Source organism: Carassius auratus, chromosome 25 (genome assembly GCF_003368295.1).
Source record: "Carassius auratus strain Wakin chromosome 25, ASM336829v1, whole genome shotgun sequence".
Lineage (NCBI taxonomy): Eukaryota > Metazoa > Chordata > Actinopteri > Cypriniformes > Cyprinidae > Carassius > Carassius auratus.
In genome coordinates, this window is record NC_039267.1 from 21,830,957 (window position 1) to 21,858,317 (window position 27,361).

The 27,361-nt window shown below is 37.4% G+C and overlaps 2 protein-coding genes across 2 annotated transcripts; both read right to left on the minus strand.

Annotated features, from left to right (window-relative positions):
- Nucleotides 1-12,882: 12,882 nt before the first annotated feature.
- Nucleotides 12,883-22,820, minus strand: LOC113043651 (carbohydrate sulfotransferase 6-like). The gene is made up of 2 exons (XM_026203158.1): nt 22,533-22,820; nt 12,883-17,484 (listed from the first exon to the last, which is right to left on the minus strand). Exon 2 carries the CDS (start codon nt 17,464-17,466, stop codon nt 16,264-16,266), a length of 1,203 nt encoding a protein of 400 aa, XP_026058943.1. The 5' UTR covers nt 17,467-17,484; nt 22,533-22,820; the 3' UTR covers nt 12,883-16,263.
- Nucleotides 22,821-23,120: 300 nt separating this feature from the next.
- Nucleotides 23,121-27,349, minus strand: LOC113043652 (transmembrane protein 231). Its single transcript, XM_026203159.1, has 7 exons — nt 26,800-27,349; nt 26,549-26,715; nt 25,956-26,084; nt 25,683-25,826; nt 25,353-25,434; nt 24,994-25,099; nt 23,121-23,842 (listed from the first exon to the last, which is right to left on the minus strand). The coding sequence occupies exons 1-7, from the start codon at nt 26,936-26,938 to the stop codon at nt 23,680-23,682; spliced, it is 930 nt and encodes a 309-aa protein (XP_026058944.1). The 5' UTR covers nt 26,939-27,349; the 3' UTR covers nt 23,121-23,679.
- Between the last annotated feature and the right edge of the window lie 12 nt (nt 27,350-27,361).

Consider the following 27,361-nt stretch of genomic DNA (forward strand, 5'->3'; position numbering starts at 1 on the left):
ACACCCCTTTCAACTAATTCAACTAATTGCCCAATTGCACAGCCTTAAGAGCGTGCATATCATGAATGCTGGGTCTCATTTGTTTTCTGAAAATCTACTGAACCTACTGGTAACTTGTTTGCCACGTAGCAATAAAAAAATATACGAAAAACCTTGATTATTCTGGTTAGTCACATTGTACTGCTATTATTTTGAACAATACTGTATGACTGCATCATATAATAACTATTAATTAATAATAATATTGATAGTTCATTGTCTAGCTGACTATGTCTTGCATTATTATTCTTTTTTTTTTTCTAAAATCCTGTCAAACGTGCACAAACTACTAGCTACTACTAAATATTGTAGAAACATAATTTTCTGTAAAGTTGCTTTGTAACGATTTGTATTGTAAAAAGCGCTATACAAATAAACTTGAATTGAATTGAATTAATGAAATCAGAAAGCTTATGAAGAAGAGATATCTGGCTCTGAAAAAATCATTATGCTCAAAAATGAATACTGATTTGTTAACCTACAAAAGTCTAAGAAATAAAGTGGTGTTAGAACTACGTAAAGCAAAAGTTTCATATTATACTCAACTTATAGGTAATGCTAAAGGCAATAATATTTCCATTTGGAGACACTTAAACAATCTGACTAATAAACCAAATAAACGGGATCAAGGAACTTAACATAAATGGAAAGAACATAAATAATAACGCCGTTATGGCTAATGAATTAAATTCATATTTTGTGCAATCAGTAGAAGAACTAATAAAAGATTTTAAGTCTAAAGACTTCAGTTATACAACTGCAGTGACTTCTGTAGATTTATTTTATATTACAGAGGTTCCGGAGACAAACATCTTAGAAATTATTAATAAATTGTCTAATTCCAAAACAAATGATTTATATATGATGAATAGTTGGTTTTTAAAAAAAATATGTAACAGTGTTAGTTAAACCTCTTACATATCTTGTCAATCTTGTCAATCAAGAACCTGTACATTTCCTTTAGGATGGAAAAAAGCAGTAATTGTTCCAGTATTTAAATCAGGAAGTCAGGACTCTATGTGTAACTATCGTCCCATATCTATTTTACCTATTTTATCTAAAGTTATTGAGAAAGTTGTAGCAGCACAAATGGTTGATCACTTAGAAGCCAATCAGTTCCTCCACCCACAGCAGTTTGGTTTTAGATCAGGTTATTCCACTGAAATTGCAAACTGCTGTTTTATTGAAAATGTGAAGAAATCACTGGATAGGGGTGATGTGGTGGGAGCTGTTTTCCTTGACCTTAAAAAGGCATTTGATACAATCAACCATAGTTTACTTTTAACTAAAATGTCATTGTGGCGAGTGGGGCGGGGCCGAGAGGCGTGGGAACGAGGAGTGAGGCCAGGTGTAGTGATTGAAGATGAGCTACACCTGCGCCCCACCGCCAGTATTGAGTCCCACGTAGGAGATGGAAGGATATAAAACTGGAGTGACGACCGTGAAGGACGAGAGAGGACCAGGCCTGGGACATTATTTTATGTTTGCTTTTTATTTGCGCGCACCAGTCATCCCCGAGGGGCTGGTGCGCTGTTTTGTATTTATTTTGTGATTAATAAAATGCCTTTTGATTGTGCGCCGGTTCCCGCCTCCTTCTTCCCGATGAGTATGGAGATCGATATCGTTACAGTCATCTTTTAATTTTTCTACTAATTAGAATAGGACGTGCTTGGTCCTTTGTTGTTCAGTCTTTTTATTAATGACCTATCATTACACTGTTCAGGTGCCAGTTTCCAGCTTTATCCAGATGATGCAGTTCTTTATGCACCCGCTAAGTCACCAGAGTTGGCTGCTGATGTACTCTCTGCATGTATGGCTGATGTCGGACAGTGGCTCAATCAAAATCAGTTGGTGCTAAATTTTACAAATACAGTCTCTATGTGTTTTTCTATTAAGAAACTTGATCTAAATAAAAGATTTAAAATTAACTTGCAAAATGAAAAAAAATTCAATCTGTAACAGAATTCACATACCTTGGATTGGTTATAGATCCTCAACTTAATTTTAATAAACATATCAAGAAAATCTCTAAAACAATACAAAGAAATCTCAACTGTTTTAAATTAATCAGACACTATATACCAAATCAGGCAGCCTTACTGTACATGCATGCTATGGTGTTTTCACATATTTCATACTGCATGACAGTTTGGGGGCAAGCATCTCCGTCTGCAACAAAACACATTGGTTCACTTTACAATCGAGCAATAAAAATTATGGATAAAAAGCCAATCCGCTATCATCACTGTTACATACTGGAGAAATATAAAATATTAAGCTTTTAAAGCTTTAGTAATTTATGTTTCCTAAAATTAATCTTCAAGTGTATTGATAATTTAGCACCTGAGCCTTTTGAAATACAGAACAACCAAAGAGTTACTAGAACTAGTACAAATCATAATTGTACAATACCATACTGTAGGACAAGCTTTGCACAGACTGCCTTTTCTGTTAAGAGCTGTAGGCTATGGAATGCATTACCATCTGATATTAAGGCCATATCTGACTTCAAAAAGTTCACTTCCAGGATTAAGCTTTGCCTAAAGACAAATGAAAATTGTATACATTTTTAATTGTTGTTATAATTGTGTATGATTATGTATGTGTGTGTGTGTATGTGTATGTGTATATGTGTATATCTATATATACATAGTTTTGTAGTATTTCTTGTTTGTATGTATGTATTTGTTTTATAATGTTCTTAGAAATGCCCAACCAGGGACATGAGTTGAAAATTAGCACTAGCTATAATCTCTATATGCTGCACATCAGTTACAGGCTTTGTATTGTAACTATGTTTGCTTGTATTGTCCCTGTTAAATAAACTTTAAATAAATAAATAAATAGAATGGAGAAAAAAACCTTGGGAGAAACCAGGCTCAGTTGGGGAACCAGTTCTCCTCTGACCAGACGAAACCAGCAGTTCAGTTCCAGGCTGCAGCAAAGTCAGATTGTGCAGAAGAATCATCTGTTTCCTGTGGTCTTGTCCTGGTGCTCCTCTGATACAAGGTCTTTACAGGGGATCTGTATCTGGGGCTCTAGTTGTCCTGGTCTACACTGTCTTTCAGGGCAGTAGAGGTCCTTTCCAGGTGCTGATCTACCATCTGGTCTGGATACGTACTGGATCCGGGTGACTGTAGTGACCCTCTGATCTGGATACAGACTGGATCTGATGGCTATGGTGACCTCGGAATGAGAGAGAAACAGACTAATATTAGGGTAGCACTTTATTTTACAGTCCTGTTCCTCATGTACATACTATGTACTTATTATAGTAATTACAATAACTATGTAATAACTAGGTACTAACCCTGAACCTACCCCTAAACCTAACCCTACCCCATGTAGTTACCTTGTGTTACCAGAACTTTCTTAGATAAATACACTGTAAGTACACTATAAGTACATCTTAGTACACGTACTGTAAAATAAAGTGCAACCAATATTAGTGTAGATGTCATTCTTCTAATGATGTAGCAAGTACATCGGGTGTTATGTGAAGTGTTCCCGGTTCCAGTTTACCTAATTAATGCAGCCTTAAAATCCTAAAAATAATGGATTTGGATATTAAAAGCATATTAGTATGTATTAGTATTAGCCAGGTTAAAGAGATGGGTCTTTAATCTAGATTTAAACTGCAAGAGTGTGTCTGCCTCCCGAACAATGTTAGGTAGGTTATTCCAGAGTTTAGGCGCCAAACAGGAAAAGGATCTGCCGCCCGCAGTTGATTTTGATATTCTAAGTATTATCAAATGTGTAAAACCATGTGTCAAATGTGTAAAACCATGTGAATAACCACGTGTAAACAAATATATAACCTAATAAGTTACACTTAAGGCGAATTGAATGTTAAAATGTATTTCAAATATAAAGTTAATATATTATTACCCATTGTATTCTTAGTAAATTAATACATTTTATAATTTAAAAGTTCAGTTTAGAAGTATCGTATCGGTAACGATATCGAAAATACTGGCCATTAAAAGTATCGGTATCGTATCAAAAGCAAAATATGTAGTATAGCCTATTCCTATCACATAGACCATTTTCACAAAATTGGGTTAAAACAAATACGAGCATAGTCGAGGATGCATTTATGTGCGTGACTTTGTTTTAATTAATAAATATATATATATATATATATATATATATATATATATATATATATATATATATATATATGCTATTAGTCATCTCTCAATAGAGCTCTAATGGAATTGCTGATAGAATACAAATGGAATGAATGTAAAATCAAATCTGCATGGACGAAAGAAACTCTTACATTTCTTATTTAGCCTTTTGCAGAAGGTTCTCTAGGTGAATGTCAGGTGCTCTCTGCCCCCGTCCAGATGCGTGGCCACCATGTGTGCAGGATGATTGATGATGGACCCCGGATGAGGAGCTCTCTGCAGCACTGGAAACACACTTCCCAAGCCTGCTCCTCATTGATTGACTGCACATAAGACTCCAGCACCTCCTCCAGAGACTGCTCCCTTATCTTAGCTCTCTCTGTGGGAGAGGAGACCTTTGCATCTGTGTCCTTGGCGCTTCTGTTCGCTGATCTGGCCATCTCTACAATGTCCTCAGGACCCTCTCGGGTCTTTCTAGGAATGCAATGATGAACTTGCGGGTCATTTCGGGAATGAAGCGTCTGCAGTCTGCAGTAACGTAAGCGAAGGGCAAAGGAGCGGAGGCGTCGCAATTGTAGCAGAAGGCAGAGCGTAAGAAAACTAACTTCATTACCATTATACTGACGTATGTTGTATGATGAATCTTCGCATCGGTCAAGTTTTCTTCATCATGTCTGAATGGGGGTCATATCCTGCATCTTCTGCAAAAAGCTCTCCCACATACTGGACCAATGAAACAGATGAGCTGAACTTGCAGGGGAACTAGACATAATTTAGACATAATTTAACATCATTCAGCACATTCTGGTCAAAATCACTGTGTGGGTGCATCTCAAATGTCAGATGTTGTTGTGGTTGCTTCTGTTTAAAAATTTTATAAATATAAATATATATATATAGTAACAAAGGGACTCGATAACGGGTTCCGGTGATCAGTACGCAGGTGAGGGGGTGCACTGTGATTGGCTGGTTGGAGAGCTTTACCGATTTTGACACATATACTGTATATACTAGTATTAATTCCTCATTGTCATTAGGATATGTCCCCAAAACCTTCAAACTGGCTCTTATTAAGCCTCTCATAAAAAAAACACAACTTGACCCCAAAGAACTTCTTAATTATAGACCAATCTCGAATCTCCCTTTTCTGTCCAAGATACTAGAAAAGGTGGTATCCTCACAATTATATTCCTTCTTAGAGAAAAATGGTATATGTGAGGATTTCCAGTCAGGATTTAGACCGTATCATAGTACTGAGACTGCTCTCCTTAGACTTACAAATGATCTGCTCTCATCTGATCGTGGGTGTATCTCTCTATTAGTTTTATTGGATCTTAGTGCTGCGTTTGACACAATTGACCACAGCATTCTTTTGCATAGACTTGAACACTTTGTTGGCATCAGTGGAAGTGCATTAGCATGGTTTAAATCGTACTTATATGACCGCCATCAGTTCGTAGCAGTGAATGAAGATGTATCATATCGATCACAAGTGCAGTATGGAGTACCTCAAGGCTCAGTACTAGGGCCGCTACTCTTCACGCTTTATATGTTACCCTTGGGAGTTATCATCAGGAAACATTGTTTTAGCTTTCACTGTTATGCTGATGATACTCAGCTCTATATTTCCTCGCGGCCCGGTGAAACACACCAATTTGAAAAACTAATGGAATGCATAGTCGATATAAAAAATTGGATGAGGAGTAATTTCTTACTGCTAAATTCAGAAAAAACAGAGGTGTTAATTATAGGGCCTAATAAGATCCTTAATTAATTATTATATCCTTAGTTAATTATAAGATCCTTTTCCTATTTGGCGCCTAAACTCTGGAATAACCTACCTAACATTGTTCGGGAGGCAGACACACTCTTGCAGTTTAAATCTAGATTAAAGACCCATCTCTTTAACCTGGCTTACACATAACATACTAATATGCTTTTGATATCCAAATCCGTTAAAGGATTTTTAGGCTGCATTAATTAGGTAAACCGGAACCGGAAACACTTCACATAACACCCTATTTACTTGCTACATAATTAGAAGAATGGCATCTACGCTAATATTTGTCTGTTTCTCTCTTGTTCCGAGGTCACCGTGGCCACCAGATCCAGCCTGTATCCAGATCAGAGGGTCACTGCAGTCGCCCGGATCCAGTACGTATCCAGACCAGATGGTGGATCAGCACCTAGAAAGGACCTCTACTGCCCTGAAAGACAGCGAAGACCAGGACAACTAGAGCCCCAGATACAGATCCCCTGTAAAGACCTTGTCTCAGAGGAGCACCAGGACAAGACCACAGGAAACAGATGATTCTTCTGCACAATCTGACTTTGCTGCAGCCTGGAACTGAACTACTGGTTTCGTCTGGTCAGAGGAGAACTGGCCCCCCAAATGAGCCTGGTTTCTCCCAAGGTTTTTTTTTCTCCTTTCTGTCACTGATGGAGTTTCGGTTCCTTGCCGCTGTTGCCTCTGGCTTGCTTAGTTGGGGTCACTTCATCTACAGCGATATCATTGACTTGATTGCAAATAAATGCACAGACACTATTTAATCTGAACAGAGATGACATACCTGAATTTAGTGATGAACTGCCTTAACTATCATTTTGCATTATTGAGAGACCGTTTTCCAAATGAATGTTGTTCAGTGCTTTGACGCAATGTATTTTGTTTAAAGCACTATATAAATAAAGGTGATTGATTGATTGATTGATATACATATATAATTGAAAAGATTTATCCGTTTTTGCAAATTAACTCTTCATTCATATATATACACATACACACACCCACACACACACACACACACACACAGTGCCATGAAAAGGTTTTTGCCCACTTTCTGTTTTTTTAATTTTGTGTATTTGCCACACTTAAAAGATTCAGATCATCAAACAATTGTTTATATTACACAAAGATAACCCAAGTAAATACAAAATACAGTTTTTAAATGACGATTTAATTTATTAAGAAAAAAAGCTGTCTAAACCTGCCTGGCACTACGTGAAAAAGTAATTGCCCCATAAATCTAATAACTGGTTGTGCCACCCTTTGCAGCAACAACTGCAATCAAGCGTTTGGCAATGAGTCTTTCACATCGCTGTAGAGGAATATTGGCCCTCTCTTCTTTGCAGAATTGTTTTAATTAAGCCACATTGGAGGGTTTTCCGGCATGAATGGACTGTTTAAGGTCATGCCACTGCATCTCAATCAGATTTAAGTCCGGACTTTTAAATTGGCTACTTCAAAACCTTAATGTTGTTTTTCTTGAGCCATTCGAAGGTGGACTTGTTGGTGTGTTTGGGATCACTGTCCTGCTGCATAACCCAAGTGCGGTCACAAACTGACAACCATCACACTACCACCATGTTTGACTGCTGGTATGATGTTCTTTTAATGATATGCTTTGTTGGTTTTACACCAGATGTAATGGGACGCACACCTTCCAAAACGTTAAACCTTTGTTGCATCAGTCAACAGAATATTTGCCCAAAAGTCTTGGGGATAATCTTGCCTTGGAACTCTCCCATGGAAATATCTTTCTCATTGTTTAATCATGAACACTGACCTTAAGGAAGAAAGTGAGGCCTGCAGTTCTTTGGTTTAGTATGTTGTATTGGGTTCTGGGTTCTTTTTTAATGACCTCCTGGATGAATCATCGTTGTGCTCTTGGAATAATTTTGATAGGCCACCCACTCCTGGGAAAGTTCATCACTGTTCCAGGTTTTCTCCATTTGTGGATAATGTCTCTGACCATGGTTCGCTGGAGTCCCAAAGCCTTAGAAATGGCTTTACAACCCTTTCAAGACGGATACATGTTAACTATTGTCATCTGTTTGAATTTCTTTAGCTCGCGCCATGATGTGTTGCTCTTTAAGCATGCTTCACTTTGTCAGACAGGTTCTATTTAAGTGAATTCTTGATTAAACAGGTCAGACAGTAATCAGGCCTTGGTGTGGCTAGTGGAATTTAACTCCGCTTTCTAAAATAATGTGGTTAATGTGGTTTTCTCCATTCTGTCAATGATCTAGTTTTGGTTCCTTGTCGCTGTCGCATCTGGCTTGCTTAGCTGGGGACACTTCATTTTCAGCGATATTGTCGACTTGATTGCAAATGATTGCACAGATACTATTTAAACTGAACTGAGCTGGATGACATCAAGTCAAGTCAAGTCAAGTCAAGTCACCTTTATTTATATAGTGCTTTAAACAAAACACATTGCATCAAAGCAACTGAACAACATTCATTAGGAAAACAGTGTTTCAATAATGCAAAATGATAGTTAAAGTCAGTTCATCATTAAAATCACTGATGTCATCTCTGTTCAGTTAAACAGTGTCTGTGCATTTATTTGCAATCAAGTCAACGATATCGCTATAGATGAAGTGACCCCAACTAAGCAAGCCAGAGGTGACAGCGGCAAGGAATGGAGAAAAAAACCTTGGGGGAAACCAGGCTCAGTTGGGGGGGCAGTTCTCCTCTGACCAGACGAAACCAGTAGTTTAATTCCAGGCTGCAGCAAAGTCAGATTGTGCAGAAGAATCATCCTTTTACTGTGGTCTTGTTCCAGAGTTCCAGAGTTTAGGCACCAAATAGGAAAAGGATCTGCCGCCCTCAGTTGATTTTGATATTCTAGGTATTATCAAATTGCCTGAATTTTGAGAACGTATAGCGCACGTAGAGGATTATAATATAAAAGGAGCTCATTCAAATACTGAGGTGCTAAACCATTCAGGGCTTTATAAGTAATAAGCAATATTTTAAAATCTATACAATGTTTGATAGGGAGCCAGTGCAGTGTTGACAGGACAGGGCTAATATGGTCATTCTTCCTGGTTCTAGTAAGAACTCTTGCTGCTGCACTTTGGACTAGCTGTAGTTTGTTTACTAAGCGTGAAGAACAACAACCCAATAAAGCATTACAATAATCTAACCTTGAGGTCATAAATGCATGGATTAACATTTCTGCATTTGACCATAATTTAGATATATTTTTGAGATGGAAAAATGCAGTTTTACAAATGCTAGAAACGTGGCTTTCTAAGGAAAGATTGCGATCAAATAGAACACCTAGGTTCCTAACTGATGACGAAGAATTGACAGAGCAACCATCAAGTCTTAGACAGTGTTCTAGGTTATTACAAGCAGAGTTTTTAGATCCTATAATTAACACCTCAAATTTTCAGAATTTAGCTGTAAGAAATAACTTGTCATCCAGTTTTTTATATCGACTATGCATTCCATTAGTTTTTCAAATTGGTGTGTTTCACCGGGCCTTGAAGAAATATAGAGCTAAGTATCATCAGCATAACAGTGAAAACTAACACCATGTTTCCTGATGATATCTCCCAAGGGTAGAATATAAAGCGTGAAGAGTAGTGGCCCTAGTACTGAGCCTTGAGGTACTCCATACTGCACTTGTGATCGATATGATACATCTTCATTCACTGTTACGAACTGATGGCGGTCATATAAGTACGATTTAAACCATGCTAATGCACTTCCATTAATGCCAACAAAGTGTTCAAGTCTATGCAAAAGAATGTTGTGGTCAATTGTGTCAAACGCAGCACTAAGATCCAATAAAACTAATAGAGAAATACACCCATGATCAGATAATAAGAGCAGATCATTTGTAACTCTAAGGACAGCAGTCTCAGTACTATGATATGGTCTAAATCCTGACTGGAAATCCTCACATATACAATTTTTCTCTAAGAAGGAATATAATTGTGAGGATACCATCTTTTGTAGTATCTTGGACAGAAAAGGGAGATTCAAGATTGGTCTATAATTAACTAGTTATTTGGGGTCAAGTTGTGTTTTTTTGATGAGAGGCTTAATAACAGCCAGTTTGAAGGTTTTGGGGACATATCCCTAATGACACTGAGGAATTAATAATAGTCAGAAGAGGATCTATGACTTCTGGAAGCACCTCTTTAGGAGCTTAGATGGTATAGGGTCTAACATACAAGTTGTTGGTTTATAAGATTTAACAAGTTTATACAATTCTTCCTCTCCTATAGTAGAGAATGAGTGGAACTGTTCCTCAGGGGGTCTATAGTTCCCCTATCTGATGTGATACTGTAGCTGACGACTGAATGGTTGCAATTTTATCTCTAAAAGTATCGATTTTAGAAGTAAAGTAGTTCATAAAGTCATTACTGCTGTGGTGTTGGGAAATGTCAACACTTGTTGAAGCTTTATTTTTCGTTAATTTAGCCACTGTACTGAATAAATACCTGGGGTTATGTTTGTTTTCTTCTAAAAGAGAAAAAAAGTAATCGGCTCTAGCAGTTTTTAATGCTTTTTTGTAGGATAGGTTACTTTCCCGCCAAGCAATACGAAATACCTCTTGTTTTGTTTTCCTCCAGCTGCGCTACATTTTTCAGGCTGCTCTCTTTAGGCTGCGAGTACGCTCATTATACCATGGTGTCAAACTGTTATCCTTTACCTTCCTTAAGCGTAAAGGAGCAACTGTATTTAAAGTGCTAGAAAAGAGAGAGTCCATAGTTTCTGTTACATCATAAGAGTTGTTCTGAGGTTTTTTGGATATGCTAAGGAATTTGGATACATCAGGAAGATAACTTAAAAAGCAGTCTTTTGTGGTAGAAGGGATGGTTCGTCCATGCTTGTAACAAGAAGTAGAATTTACAATTTTGGCTACATGAAGTTTGCACAGAACTAAATAATGATCTGAGATATCATCACTTGGCTGCATAATTTCAACACTATCAACATCAATTCCATGTGACAGTATTAAATCTAGAGTATGATTTCGACAATGAGTAGGTCCTGTAACGCGTTGTCTAACCCCAGTAACCCCAGAGTTCAGATTGTCTATAAATGCTGATCCCAATGCATCTTTTTCATTATCAACATGGATATTAAAATCACCAACTATTATAACTTTATCTGCAGCCAGAACTAACTCGGATGTAAAATAACCAAACTCTTTAAAAAAGTCTGTATGGTACATCACTGAATTAAATAATGAATTTTAGTTAAAAACTTCCTTTAACTAAAAGTTGAGTGTTTACTATTGTCCTTCTGCATTATTGACACACTATTTTTCTATTTAATACTGTAAAGTGCTTTGACACAATCTGTATTGTTAAAAGCACTATATAAATAAAGCTGACTTGACTAATCACAGTTCTTTCATGATTTAACAGGAGGGAGTGATTTCATTTTTTTTTTTTTTTTTTTTTTTTTTTACTGCATTTTGTATTTGAGGATCTGAATCTCTTAAGAGGGAAAAATAATGTAAAAAAAACACAGCAACGGAGCAAAAACCTTTTCATGGGCATGTACTAGTGCTGTCATTGATTTCATGATCACCAAAATAACAGTTTGTGTATACACAATCTATATTATATATTTCTTAAAAAGATTTATTGTGTGATGTTGGAAATACAGCCAGGGTGGTTTGTAAGACTAACAGAAATCATGGGTGAATTACAATCTGTGCATTAATTTATTGTGGTTATTTATACTCATGTATTACTTAGTATATCCCTTCAACACCCAATCCACTCCCATTTAATTATAATTTCTTAAAGGAAAAGATATGGAAAACATTTTATTTGAAAATAACTACTGCAAGTAGAGAGAATAACAATAACTTAAATCAAACGTTTAAAAGGGGCCTTTTTTTTAAACAGAGATGTACAACCACTGCTGTAACCTCAGGAGGGTGGTGTTGAGTAATTTATGATAATGATAGAACTTTAAAACTGCTGTTGGTACAGAGTTCCTTATACACTCTTAAAAATAGAGATTCCAAAAAGGTTCTTATGGTGATGCCAAAAAAGAACTTTTCTGGGTTCCAAAAATAAGCTTTCAGTGAAAGCTTTTCTTGCTGTGAAGAATGAGAACATTTGAAGGATCTGAAGAATCTTTTTCCACTATGCTGTAAATAAACCTTTTTTTTCATATTATTTTTGGAAAAGGTTCCATGGATGTAAAAGGTTCTTCATGGAACCGAAGACACACTTAAAGAACCTGAAATTTATAAGCGTGAGTCATTTTTGAGCAAACAAAATACTTTGTGATGACCTCACTGCTAAACAATGTAGAAGAAATGAAGAACTGTGGAATCTGTAGGAATAGGTCCAATTAATTGTAGATATATTACTTTACCTAATATATTTACATAGCCTTTAAAACATGAGAAACGTCTTGATTCTAAAACATCATTCCTGTCCAAAAAAATTGTCCTAAACCTATCCATAACTTAATCAAAGGGAAATGATAGATGAATAATGGTGTAGAAGCCTCTAAACCATTGTAAGCCTGAACATAACACTTATTCATCAAAGCATGACAAAAAAAAATGTCAATCTTGTTTAATGAACCATAAATACCTATTGCAACACTCTGTATTCAGTGTTGAATGTAACAGGGCCTAAGACTTAGGATATAGGAAGGACTGTCTATGCATCCCCACAGAAATGTAACTTGCAAGTGCCTTGGTAGAAAAGTGGAGCAACACATCACAGCAAGAACTGGAAAATCTAGAGCAGTTCATGGGGATGAGATGCACCATAGGACTTAAAGCAGCTGCTGGAAACACCACATGCTGACATTGATATTGATAAAACCTTCGCTTTATAAAGTAAACAAGTTTATAAAAATGCTAAATGATTTCTGTGAGGGTTAGAGTCACGTTATTATATTTATAACTAACTCCGTATTAACGATATTGGTCTTTTGTACAGAAATAAAAGCTTTTATTATTAAAACAGGGTTTTAATGATCAGTTGACAAAGAAAGTGTGTAAAGGTACCTAAACATTTTTTCTCCACATTGATCAGACTGGCAAATTTCGGAATGATGCATAATGGTGCAAACAATCAAAAGACCAACATTAATTATAAACCTATAGAGAAAACGTACTGAAGCCAAGTATAAATACTGACAAGCTAAAGGGGTACCATGGTTTCACTTCTAAAAGCTTATTCTCTTCCTGTATAGTTTGTATAACTTAATAGATTGTAATGGATGCATTATCAGACTTCTCTTCTGATCACAAGTCAACAAAATATATTTTCTAGTCACACAAGAGACTCTTGATCTTGTGCTACCTTTATTTTCATTTACACTTTAACTGATTTAAGACATGATGTGTTGAATATAAATCAATGTGATTCAAACATAATAAAACACTATAAAATACCAACATCCATTGAAATCAAACATTACCTCACAAAACGACAATACCTCAATTAGCATAACAAAAAGTAAATCAATTGTAAAATTGTTTACATTTGATCACATTAGGTTTCAAATGTCAGTGTATACAGAGAAATTCTAGAGAACAGGTACAAAGAATAATAAAAGCCATTTATGCAAAGGACAAACAAAGCAGTACCACAGAACTGCAAAACACAGACGTGCATCTGATATCCGGGTTTACCACAATCAAACAAGTCATAAAATCATAAAGCAGTGTCTGTACAACACTTTATCAACACTTCTTCAACATCGGTTAGTGACAGCCTAGCACATACGGCATAGAAAAATGTTAATTTGGCATCATAACTTTTTTTTTTTTTTTTTTACTCTAATCAATATATACATTTTCACTTTTAAAAGCCTTGAGCATGTTTTTTTTTTTATCACATTCAGTAAATATAAACAAATCTGCAGACCTCAAAAAAAAAAAAAAAAAAATCCTTTTCCTCTTCAAATTAATTCATTTTGAAAACATTTAAGTATTTAAATATTTAAGAGCATATAAACACACGAATAACATCATAATCGGTTTTCTCTCTCTCTAATGGATATAATCAGAACATTAACCTACCTGAAGCTGATTTTCTTCCAATTGCTTTAGCTAACACTGAACCTTTAAGAGTACTCTCTCTCACTCAAGCATTTTGGTACACAGACAAACTGTGATTTTAAAATGAGCATCTTCACTTTGCTTTCCAGCACAGTAACTAAACATCCTCAAAACAAGATAAATTCAGATTCTAAGTGAAAGTGTAAGACAGTCTCTTGAATCTGCATGTATTTTGTCTTGTAAAACAAGGGAGAAAATAAGGCAGTGCCACGTGTAACCATAACTGAGTGAAGAAGAGTTTTCCTTCTTTTGACCCGGTGTAATGCACAGGCTTCTCTCGATCTATAGACTGGCAGCAACAACTCTTTTGGCCCTTGTGTGTAATAAATAATAACGGCATAAACAATCTTTTCTCCAAGTAATAGAATTAACCAGAACTTTATATTGTTTAACGGTCTCCTAAATATCTTCATATTAAATCCAATATTAGGCTATTCCCATAACTTACATACTCAATCAATTGTATGTCATTGATTAAATGTTTTTACTTTGCATTTAGACCTGAATGCGCTGAAATCCTGCTTATAGGAGCTTTGTGGGAACTTTTTAGGCAATTAGATCCTGTCTTTTGTGTAAAATTTCTGCATTATTTTTGGCTTTTGTGCCCACATCTATCCACTTTTGGATGTGTCTTTCTTTGTTCAGTTAAGCAAAGTGCTTCACAGCAACTTGTAGCAAGGATTCAACTGATGGGCAACCAAAAAAAAAAAAGGCACATCCAATCGGAGTTGGTCCTTTTTTTTTTTTTTTTTGATTAAAGTCTAAATCCAGCGAGAACATGAACAACAACTGGTCTTAAGCTAACAAAACTAATAACACTTGACACAATGACATCTTAACATACAATCAATTATTAACTACTTCCTAGGTCTTGACCCCTGCTCCCGTGTCCCATGGTGTAAACTGCTCAAGCACATCCAGTCTGAGAGTTTTTGAGTGATCAGAAGTTCAGGTGTGTTTGGTTAGGTTTGAAGCCCGACTCTGCGGGACAGTGGATCTCCAGGAACTACTTTCTTCACAATGACATTGGTATTCAGCTTCATGCAGTGAGAGTCTCTGTAAATCCATGGAAAGCTGAATGGCATTACACAAACACGAGAAACACAGTCGAATTTTGTTATTGCAAAAATGTCGACATGTTTTTTTTGTTGTTGTGGGCGGAGCCTACCTGGTGGCAGAAAATTACAGTTTTTAATTAGCGGTCTATGAAAGCCATATAATTGAATAATAAAAAAGCAAATTTGAGTTTATATTTTAAAATGATGGCTTTATTCTCATATTTCCGTTGAGAGAAAAAAACCTTTTCCCATGAGCTTCTATGCCACAATTGTTTTTGTTCTCAGAATTTACAAACTCACTGTTGTTGAGTTGAATAGAGTTCAAACTAGGAGACTTAGTCCTGGTTTCACAGACAGGGCTCAGACTAAGCCAGGGTTAAGCCATGGTTCAATTAGGACATTTATGTATTTCTTTGTAAAATAGGCGCGCATATATATATATATATATATATAAACAAAAAAAACAAAAAACACACAAACCTTGGTTTTCATCTAGAGATATTTTAAGATCAGTCAGTACTAGTTTCTTTCAGTTGAAACCACTCAGATTTGCATTTTAGTATGGGTCTAGGCTTAAACATGTGAAACTGGAGGATAAACTTGCATTCCAATTCTGTGATCCAAAGGCACAACACTAAAAAAAAAAAAATGTGGTTGCACTTTATCTTACAATACATGCACCTTCATGTACCTAGAGTGCAAGTACCTAATAAAGTACTGGTAATCTAAATCTAAAGAAGGTTAGGGTTCGGTTCAGGGTTAATAATTATTGATATTACTATAATAAGTACATACCATGTACAGGAGAACCAGGACTGTAAAATAGAGTGCTACCTTTTTTCCCCTCCACTTGTTACCAGTGTTTTTCTGCCACCACAATGCGTAACTGTGACGTCTGCTCTGAACTGGTCAATCTGATTCAACCTGCATCCACAACATCAATTTGAAATGCAATGTTCTTTACACAAACTAAAAAACACCATAGTTTCTGTGTCAATACATCTTGAAGTTCATTATTGGACCATAATTTCTTCAAAAACAGCATCCAGTGTTAAAAGCTGTGCTAAGGAAGAGAACAGCGCTTTATTGCTCGAGTGTCCTGTTCTCTGCAGCTCAATGGCACACTCAAGTTCGATTGTCCTTTTGTATGAAGCGAACGAGAACAAATCCGAAGGGCAAATGCCACAGTTCTTATGTTTTCGATACTTTCGCGGTTGTGCTTTTCGAGGGTAGCCAGCTGAACCGATAGCGCTCTCGCGGGGCCATCACGTCTAAATTCAGCAGCTTCTGCTCTTTCTCACTGTCCACAGTCTTATATCCCAGCAGAGTCATGGCTCCTTTGCAGACCTTCTGGATGCGCTGGACCTTCTCAAACGGTAAGGTGGTTCGCCAAGCCAGGGAGACGTCCTCAGCATTTCGCGAGGTGATCTTGAAGGCCTCCTTCTTCGTTCCCTTGCCCTTCCCATGTGTGATACGGTAGATCCACTCCTGCAACTCTTCGGTCAGCTCCAAACCCACAAACTCATACATGGCTTCGATCTCAGACAGCGTGTTGCGCACTAGATCCTCATAACGGACCATCTTATAGCGCCCCCTTAGGAAATCAGGTGGCTTTAACGTGGCGGTTTCATAAATTCGCACATGGCTGCGACAAATCTCCTGCAGGACCTGATAAGATTTATCCTTTTCCGGGACATTAGCCTGCTCCAGGACTATAGCACTGTCTTTGAGCAGGGCTTTGACCGACTGCTCGCGGGAACGAAGTACCGCTCGAGGATCACGAACCAGATGGATGATGCGCAGATCCAAACTCGGGTCGCGCAATAGTGGATACAGTGACTCCAACTCGAAGAAACGCACCTCTTTTAGCACCACATGGCTGTAAGTCCGACACGCAGCCTCGGCAAGCTTCAAACCTTGCGTGTCACAGTGCAGCTTGCAGTCTTGCTCTTTGCTAATCTCGTCGCGTGCCGTGAGAAAACAAGCGGGCGGCGAGCAGAGCGCGCGGCTGTGGCTCCACATGAAGAGGTTGGAGACGTTGCGCGGCTGGGGCATGTAAGCGTCCATCACCGACATGTCACATTGAAAGATGCTGCGAATCATATCGCGCACCGCCATCCGCATGCTGCGTGCGCCGGCCTTCTGGATAGACGTCCACACGTGCCAGCCGGGCTCCATCAGGTAAAAGACATCCGGATGCTGGTTGAACACCTGGCCCAGGAACGAGGAGCCGGATCTCCATGAGGACAGCAGCAGCACATGCACCTTGCCCTCGGACGCAGCCGTGTTTGGAGACGGTGGACGGCTGTACCATCCATACAGAAGCACCACTGCAGCCGCCTGGATTAACACCAGACTCAGCACGGTGGGCTTCGACACTCTCCACCGCAGCATACTGTCTGCTTTATTCACCTGCGGAGCAAGCACAGGCATACTTTAATGCCCTAAAGCTTTAAACAATCTTATTCAAATAAAGGATTAGTTTTACTTAGTGAATTAAATAAATCACATCTAAAGTAAAGGTTTTTGTTTACATAATGTGTGTAATGTATATTTGTATTCTATTGTGTGTGTGTGTAGGCTATATTAGTAGTAGTAGTAGTAGTAGATTTCTTATTTAATGCCATGTCAGCATCTTAGGATATTTTCATGGCAAAAACCATTTATAAAATAGTTAAGAGTTGCAATACACTAGAACTTTTATAATTAATCTATGTAAAAGATCTTAAGCTTTTGGAAAAAAAAAGTAGACTAGCCTAAATAACTTCATATTTAGTCCTTCAGCAGATGCTTTTATCCAAAGTGACCTACAAATGAGGACAGAGGAAGCAATCAAAATCAACAAAAGAGCAATGATATGCAAGTGCTATGACAAGTCTCCGTGAGCTTAACACAGTACACATAAAAATATAAAAAGCAAATAGATAGAAAAAGAATAGACCAAGCTAGTGTTGGAGGACTTTTTTGCTTTGTATTCTGACCATCTCTTTTCTTTTAATTCTACAATAAATGAAGAGATTAGAGAAGCTAGTGCAAGTTTTTGTTTTTTTGTTTGTTTTTAGCAGAATTAGAATAGAGAGCGCTAGAGATAGAGGGTCATATAAATGTGTTTAATAAATGCGCCTATTCTAGAAAATGGCTGAGGACTTGGTTTAAGGTGCTCGGATTTAAGGTAGTTCCCTTCATAAGAGTTTTCTATATACACATTTAAAGCTGGATAGTCCAATGAAATGCCAGAAAGGGGAATCTTACAGAACATGTATTAACTAGGGTCTTCAACTTAAAGCAAACATGCACGAGTCAGTCTTGTGTGACCTATGCCACCTCTGCTAAATACCACTGATAGATTTAAAAGGGATTAAAAATCTGTTTGAAATTCCTGGATGCATTTCATGTAATTAATTATTTACATGTATCCCACCCTTCTCACCACTTATTTAATACATATTGATTAATAACAGGTCTGATCTCTGAGGGAGGAAGTTGACATGCGTTCACTTCCTGATTTGCAGCTGCATCAGTCGCTCGTTTCCTGAAAGCCCAACATGGCCTGGACCCCAGCGAACACTACAGAACGGATTCGGTGATGGGCCACTTTGGTTCAAATACAATCCATCGAAGGATGATCAGTTTTTAAAGAGCAAATTACTTAAAAGGCATGATTTGGAGTCAGTAAAATGAAGTACATATAAATTCATACACACACGTTGGTAAATTAAATACACTTCTATAATATAAATAGGTAATACTATTTTGATATTCCACTTTAGATTCTCCTAACAGTAAGAAACTACAGGTCTACTAGCAGTCATTAGTGTATTAGTAGACCGTCTGCTTAATATCTGATCACACTTTATTTGATTGGTCCACAACATACCGACAATGAGAAACTTTTGCAAGTATATGTTAACTTGGTCTAATAACCCGAAACAAGTTTTGATAGCTTAAACCTTATAAAGCCTGACATAATAAATAATAGAGAAATGTAATTTTTGGAAATGAAACTCTTTTTGGGACTGAATTTATTTGAATATCATATGTAATCCATCAGGCTTTTATGGCTCTCATAGTATGATATTGAAGAACGTGGAACTTATACTTGAGGGAAAAACCCTAAATTGTTTGCTGTGGATTTAATGGTACAAAATCTGTATTTTGGTGGGGGGGCACACATAAAGAAAGGCAACACAATGATAATTGAGAAGTGTACAATGATTTCTAAAAAGCCTTATGTACCATATTCTATACTTTTGTTAACAAACGTTATTTTTACATTTACTTTCTAAAAATCAGGACCTGTATTCACAAAACATCAAGTCTAAAAGTAGCTCATATCTCAAAAATAATGGGCTTGTGAATCCTAAATTTATGACTCCCAAAGTTTTCTCTCTAAAACGAGCTCCTGAATCTGTAAAAGGTTAGGAGTAGTGAAGAGGACTCCTAAGTCACGAAGACGAAACCACAAACTTTCCTAAGATTGCTGTTGCTGGTAATCTGCCTCTGGTCGCAAACATTTTAGAAACATTAGACAATAATGACCTTTTATAAAGGCATCGCCTTTGGTTTTGGAGGTTATCCCAACTTGTTTTCATTAATCAGCTCCGCAAGACATAACAGCTCTTGTATCCAGTTTGGATATCTTTTACGTTCGCATGTCTTACTCTCAGCCATGATTATTCACTGGGTTTATTAAAAGGATGTCTATATGCATATTCACAGTTTCTGAGCAGCACACATCTAAGATGCTGACAAGAACTAAACATAATTAGTGACACTTTTCCTGATTTTTTAAACCTTTTTGAATATGCAACATAATATCATGATTTGGCAGACTATCATTCAAGCACTGTGTGCGTAGTTACTGGGGGGGGGGGCATGGCCTAGTGGCTAGTGGGTTTGAGTCTCGGGCTGGCAATACCACAATTGAGGTGCCCTTGAGCAAGACACTGAACCCCCAACTGATCCCCGGGAGCCGCAGCATAAATGATGCCCACTGCTCCGTGTGTGTGTGTGTGTGTGTGTGTTCACGTTGGATGGGTTAAATCCAGAGCACAAATTCTGAGTATGGGTCATCATACTTGGCTGAATGTCACGTCACTGACATAATCCACCCTGCCCTTACTCTGAGCTTAAGATGTGTCTCTCTATTCCTCAGTAAAAGTTTGTCTCAGCAGTTAGAACAGGTTTTAAGAGAGAACTTCGTGACAAACTTTTACTGCTATTAAGAACTCTTAGTGGTAAGATAACATGTAATTTATTTATGCTGCGGCGGCCAGGGAGCAGTTGGGGGCACTTCAGTCGTGGTATTGCCGGCACAAGTTTCGAACTCACAGCCCTAGGGTTAGGAGTCAAACTCTCTAACCACTAGGCCACAACTCTGCTACTCTGTACTTGAAATGAAATATATATATATATATATATATATATATGGTATTTTTGTAAAGTCACTATTTAATTTCGACTTCCCTCCATGTATTTATTCATTTTATTTTATTTTTTTTGTAAAGTGAAAACTCTACTCTGCAAATTTACAGTTTTGCTTACATATTTGCATTCTGCCAGAACACAACCTGATGTTTTTCCATCAATCTTGATGCATGAGCTCGTAACGGTCACCTCACAACTGACATCGGACTCCAGATCATCAGTGGTTTCTAGATCCAGTACTGATGACGGGACGATACTTTCGTGCATCATAAGATGAATGACACTACACAGATGTGTGATCCATCTTAACACACAAACTGTTAAATATGTATTAAAATTGTGCATGTGTCAACTTTAACATCTCTTTTTGCAGTGTATGAAACACCTGTGAACAACTATAATAAAAAATGAGCCTGAATATCAAGGGAAGTTACTTTTAGTACTTCTGTAAATACCTGATCAAAGTTAGAAAGAAAAAAACCAAGAGCCAAATGGAAGTGCAAACTGATTTGGGAAGTAAATTAAAGCTCAATCAGAATCAGCTTTAATTAAAGCTAGATCAGTAACCCCTATTAGGTCAAATCTAAGAGATAAAACAGCCTACTAAAAGCAATGCTCAGTCACTTCATGTATTTATTTTGGCACACACTGACCATCAGACATGCAGTTCTCTCCCTTTCTCTCTCTCGTTAGATGTCCATGTGACAACACTAGGGTAGAATAATGATTTCCTTTGAGAAACGAGCTGTCTTACTACATCTAACCAGCAGATGACAGTCAATCTTCTATTAAAACTAGCGAAACCTTGAGGAAATCCAATAATAAAACGGGGGCTTGCTCCTCGACTCTTCCCAATTGAGCAAAAGATGATCTTGGTTTCAGCATTTCACACAGATCGCGTTATCCACATCAAATTAACAGGCCTATGACTGAACACTGCACGCACAGATATTAAATTAAATGCAAATGGAAAGGCATCGCACACTGTACCAAAGGAAAACTTCCCTCTGGAAACAACACAAACGAGCACAATGTCAATGCTACTGACCGCTCTCAAAACATGATGCTTTTAAACATTTCTAAAGCGACAGTTGATCAAAACTGGCATGTTAATCCAGTAATACCGGATTTCTTCCGTGAAACACAATAGCGTAACGTTTCGCAGAATTTATAATAGCGGTCCATCGGCTTGTAGGCTACTTTGTAAGTTTTCAGAGGCAATGCAATAGCTGTCTGAGGAAGAAACCATAACGATTATTTACTGAAACCGTTTTCGCTCTCATCGGTCATATTAAGTGTGGGTTGTTTCTCACATGAAGCCTTTCTATAGTTACAAAGCGTTGAATATATTGCACGACACACAGACACCAATTTAGAGTGTTTTACAAAAACAAAAATAGTACTAGTTTGACGCATCATGACGAGGGACTCGGTAATGACAGGATTTTCTTGGAGGACTGTCGCTTTAAGAGCGTTGCACACCTGACTCCCAGAAACAGGTGGGAAATATTGTGATAAAGGAGTAATATGATCAGAGTTCGTTTGTTTGTTAGTTACCCATCTGGTACCTAAACATTTGATTAAAAAAAAAAAAGTTGAAAACTTTTCTTTCCAAGGTCGAGATCCACACAATGTAAACCTAGCGAGACTGATAACTAATCACCGTCACGGGACTCCAGAAGCGCACCGTGATGCCCAACACACTGAACGCACTTATTCTGAGACATTAGACAAACCAACAATTCATCTTTTGAGCTACAAAATGCTTCTACAATACGAGTAGTTGAGTAATATTCTTGTTTGGTCCAAATCGCCGGAGAACACAAACGTGTTATATTAGTCTTCCACTGAGATAAACGAGGCTCGGCTGCTTCATCTTCACAACCATCCTCTTAAAGGACTTCTCGGGAAAAGTCTCCCACACACACTCCAGTCACAAACAGATCATTTTAAGAGTCACCCCACAAATACATATATTAATGTGATACTGTATGTCTATAGCATAAGCTGTATATTATTAATTCGTGCCTTACCTTCTGCTCAGCAATGCGCTCGCATTCAGGGATGAAAGGTTTCTGCTGTAAAACTGGATGTGAAAAAAGCTGAGACGTGGCCTTTAAGAGTGATTGGCAGGCGGTGGGCGGGGCTACCAGTGAGCAGCCTTCTGCAAGATGACCCCAAGAAGGACTTCTCGGAGTGGACGCTTTGTCTATTCCTTTGTGTTAGGAATAATAGCAAGCTCAATGTAACTAACTTCTGTATATTAAAAAATACACATTGTTATCCAGCTAACCTAGCTTTATCCAAGTTTTCCTAAAAAATGGATATACACCAATTAAATCCATGTATGATACAAATGTAAATTCACTGATTCTGAAAGAGCTTCATAAGGCATTATGCTTTCACAACACGGATAAATGAACAGGAAAACATTACATCTGCATCCTGTCCACTGTGCCAAACTTCCTGTGCTTGATCTCATTGGTGGACGTGGAGGAGAATACAACAGCTAGCACAGAGATTATCAGATAAACAACATTTGTGAAGGTCTATCTGTGGAGCCAACTGAGACGAAGACAAGAGAAACATAAGAAAACAGTAGAAGACAGTAATCTTCCAGAGGATGTTTATCACATTATTTATTGTCAAACGGCAACGTTAAATATCCAAACTCAAAGCAGGTAGCAGAACACCATACTAATATTGTAAAATATAAGTGACAGACAGCACTGATTAGACATCAAGCATAATAATGCAACTTTGTTGATGAGTATTATGCATTGATGAGCTGTTATTCATTCTCCAAGAGGAATCAGAAACGCATAAAAAATGTCACCTCAAGGACTTTTCATTCTTGTGTATTTGAAACAATCAGCATGTAGTCTTTAACGTCATCATATACAATCAGAGTTCACCACACGCTTTGTTTGAGGTTTTGGCTTGAAATATTTATTCTATTAGTCTTTAAACAAAGCAAATAATAGTTTGCGACACATACGGCAGAACTCCTTTAAAGAAGTCCTTTAAAACCAGAAAAACCAGTGACTCCACAAGAATCCTGGTGGGAATTCCTTATGAATGCACTTGAACTGAACAAAGATAACTATGTATATAGAAACAAACATTAGCAAACTCTAGTCCTCAACAACAAATGAAGGTAATGAAAAGAAGAAAAAACTTTCAGGAGCTGTGCTGTTTAAACGGTAATACTGTGGTGGTTGGTAAAACCTGGTTTTGAAAGACGAATGTTTGAATGCGCTGGAAAACCCAAAGAAAGATGAGCAGGACGCTGACATACTGAATCCAGGCAAACTTCATCGTTTCCCAGAAGCCCGGCAGATAGGTAGAAAAACCAGTCAAGGAAATTAAACCGGAGTTGATCAAATCCAACATGAGTGGATCTCTAGGAATGCACAGAAGTCAGGAAGTGAGATCTGCAACTCAAAGTCATTCATGTGTCCAATATGTGCTTATGAGGGACTAAACTGAAAAGCATACAATTTCCTGTCATGTGTTTTAAAGCAAAATAATGCAATGCGAAAGAAACGTTTTCCCCCTTTTTCTGGTATCAGGATTGTAGACCAGATGGTTGATGTTAGTAACCAGGCATGAATCATAAAAAACGTGCACTATATACCCTGAAATAGAGAATCTTTTATAGACAAGGGATTGTTTGTAAACAAATATTGCTACTTACTATGCAATCATATAATAATTGCTGTTAATAGAGTTCCTCGTCTGGTTGACTATGTCTTGTATTCATTTTTCTGAAAATTCCTGTCATTTGCACATAAACTGATCACCACTTATAAGCCACTACTAAATATTGTAGAAACATAATTTTCTGTAAAGTTGCTTTGCAATGATTTGTGTCGTAAAAAGCGCAATACAAATAAATTTGAATTTAATTGAATTATTAAGACAAAAAATATAATTTAATCACCCTTGTGTTCAGATCACTTTTAGAGATTATTTTAACATGCTTATTTATCACCAGTGTTGGAAAACATTGTACGGTTGTTTATTTTTCAGGATTCTCTATTGATAAATAAAGGTAAAAAGAACAGCATTTATTTGAAATCCAATTTTTTAAAATAATATACACTTCTATTAAAAAGTTTGGGGTCAGTACATTTTTCTTTCTTTACTGATAAAAAATTAATACTTTTATTTAGCAACGATATTTTTAACAATATAACATTTATATTGTTAAAAAAGATTTCTATTTTGAACAAACTACAAAAATTCCGGAAAAATATTAGGCAGCACAATTTTTTCCAACACTGAGTATCAAATCAGCATATAACAATGATTTCTGAAGATCGTGTGACACTGAAGACTGGAGGAATGATGCTGAAAATACAGCTGCGCATCACAGAAATACATTGTGCTTCAAAGTATATTAAAATAAAATAAAAACATTATTTTATATTTTAATAATATTTTAAAATATTGCTTTTTTCTGTATTTTTGATCAGAAACTGTGAAGGATATGTAATAGTCTCCACCGGATAGTTGATCTGGGCGCTGATCTGGAAGGGAGAATTCGCAGCTCTGCCCACCGTCCACACAGGAATGACACCCGAGAGGTGAGCAGTCACTGACATTGACATTTAAAATTGAAAGAGATTTGACAGATAAGGTTTTAGTATTCAATAACAAAGAAACAGAAAATCCAGCAGTAGGTGATGAACACAGAAATAAGCTCAGCATTCTTGAGGATGTCACTGAAAAATACAGCCTATAGTGAATACAAATCTCTGCTTTTTGAAAGCAATGAAGCGAAAACAAGGATGACGAGAGAGGCTCTTGACATATTTATAATAACAACAATGAAATGTTCTTTATCTTACAGTTTCTCTGCTGGTAGAGTCTAATGATGTTGGCCAGGTCATATGTACTCGCAAACGGACTGGATGCATCGATCAGTGAAACCTAGCAATGGAATAAACAGGCCATTAAAATTAATATGTGATTTCAGCAAAACACAATTTGCATTTGAATCAAAATACGTTCCAAATAATTCCATCTCTTTTTATTTACGATCTTCCTGCTGACATGCTTCTGACAACATTGCAGCTTCGCAAGTCAAACCGGTTTCCAGCTAAATTTCCAGCCACGAGTGAATCATCACATGAATCTGTACGTAGGTCATACGATGGGGGTTTTGGGGTTATACTCACGTTGTAGATACTATGGAGACCTCGGTGAGGAAGAGGGGTGCGCTGGTTTAGCCTTAGGTCTCCACAGACGAACAGCTGAGATCCTGGGACAGGCGAGGAATGCTGCACAAAGGCAAGCATCTGCATCACAACCGTAGACATTCGCTTGACAGATAGAGACCATCAGAGAGACAGATAAGTCATATGAGTAGAGCTATAGATAGAGAAAGATATTAACACAATTTAGCGTGAGGCATCTGATTTGTGGTGCGTAGGAATGCACTGAATACACACAAACAGCTGGTATGAGAAGGTAAGGAGGAGCTGAATCCCGAACATCTGCTCTTCTGCCTTAAGTGGGATGCTGATTTGGAGCGTGAGAAGGTCAGATTTCCCATCCTGGTCTCTGTCCTCCTCCTGAACCTGAATAAGGAAAGAAAACATGTTACCCTGGAGCACTAAAGCAGTCATAAATAGCTCAGGTATATTTGTAATTATACATTTATCTTTTATGCCAAAAATCATTAGGCTATAAAGTAAAGATCATATTCCATTAAGATATTTTGTACATTTCCTATTGTAAGTAGATCAAAACGTAATTTTTTATTTAGTAATATGCATTGCTAAGGACTTTATTTGGACAAATTTAAAGGCGATTTTCTTTCTCTCTCTCTTATTTTGTTTTTGTTTTTTGCTCCCTCAGATTCCAGATTTTCAAATAGTTGTATCTCAAACAAATACTGTCCTCCTAACAAACCATGCATCACAATATTCAGATAATTGATCATCAGATTGTGATTGGTTTACAGAGATTTTGGCATAGATGCTTACAGAGTTTATTATTACAATAGTACAAAAATTAATGACATAAAAAGTTAAGTTCTCACAGACACATTTGGGATGCGTAACTGATCTCCCATCAGTCGATTAAAGTTGGGAAACGTGCTCCAGGCTATATAACTCCCTGCTGTGTCTGTGGCTCCGATCACAATCATGTCATACTGGAACTGAATGACCGCTTGCTCTTCATATGTGCTCCTCTTCAGCCAGAAGCCTGCTCGTAAAGCAGAGTGGATTCCTGTCATCACAAGATCTGTGGAACATGGAAAGGATTTGCTCGGAATAAAACACAGCTTACCTTGACTTCTGTAAGCCACCAGAAGAGGCGAAATATACGTGAGGCATAAAACCACACAGACAAACAGCGTTGCTCTCGTGCAAACGCGTGTTCTGTATCTTATTAAAGCGGGGTGGGTGTACACGTCATAAAAAGCCATTGCTGTTAATAATTTTGCAATAAATATGAAATCCCATCCAACACCATTAAGCGCGTGTATATCCGGCCTGCATAGTCAAATACATGCACAAGCCGCGGTCAATAAAAGGCTATTTCGACTTAAAAGTACAACACTTTTGGGGGAAAAAGCCTTATAACGTTAAATCAAGTGAATCAGTTACGTTAGCAAACGAACAACACGCGCACTGATTGTTCCGGTGGCGCGGCGTCATCGGTTCACCATAGCAACAGAGCGAAACTCGGCCCTGTGCGAAGTATGCGCATTATTAGATATGAAGTAATCAAAATCACGTTTACAAACACAACTTATTAGTTTAATCACTCGGTTTCTGCTATAGAATTAATGTAGCTGCTGCAAAATCTACAAACTCGTGTGAGAAAACAACCCCGGAATCGAGCGAAT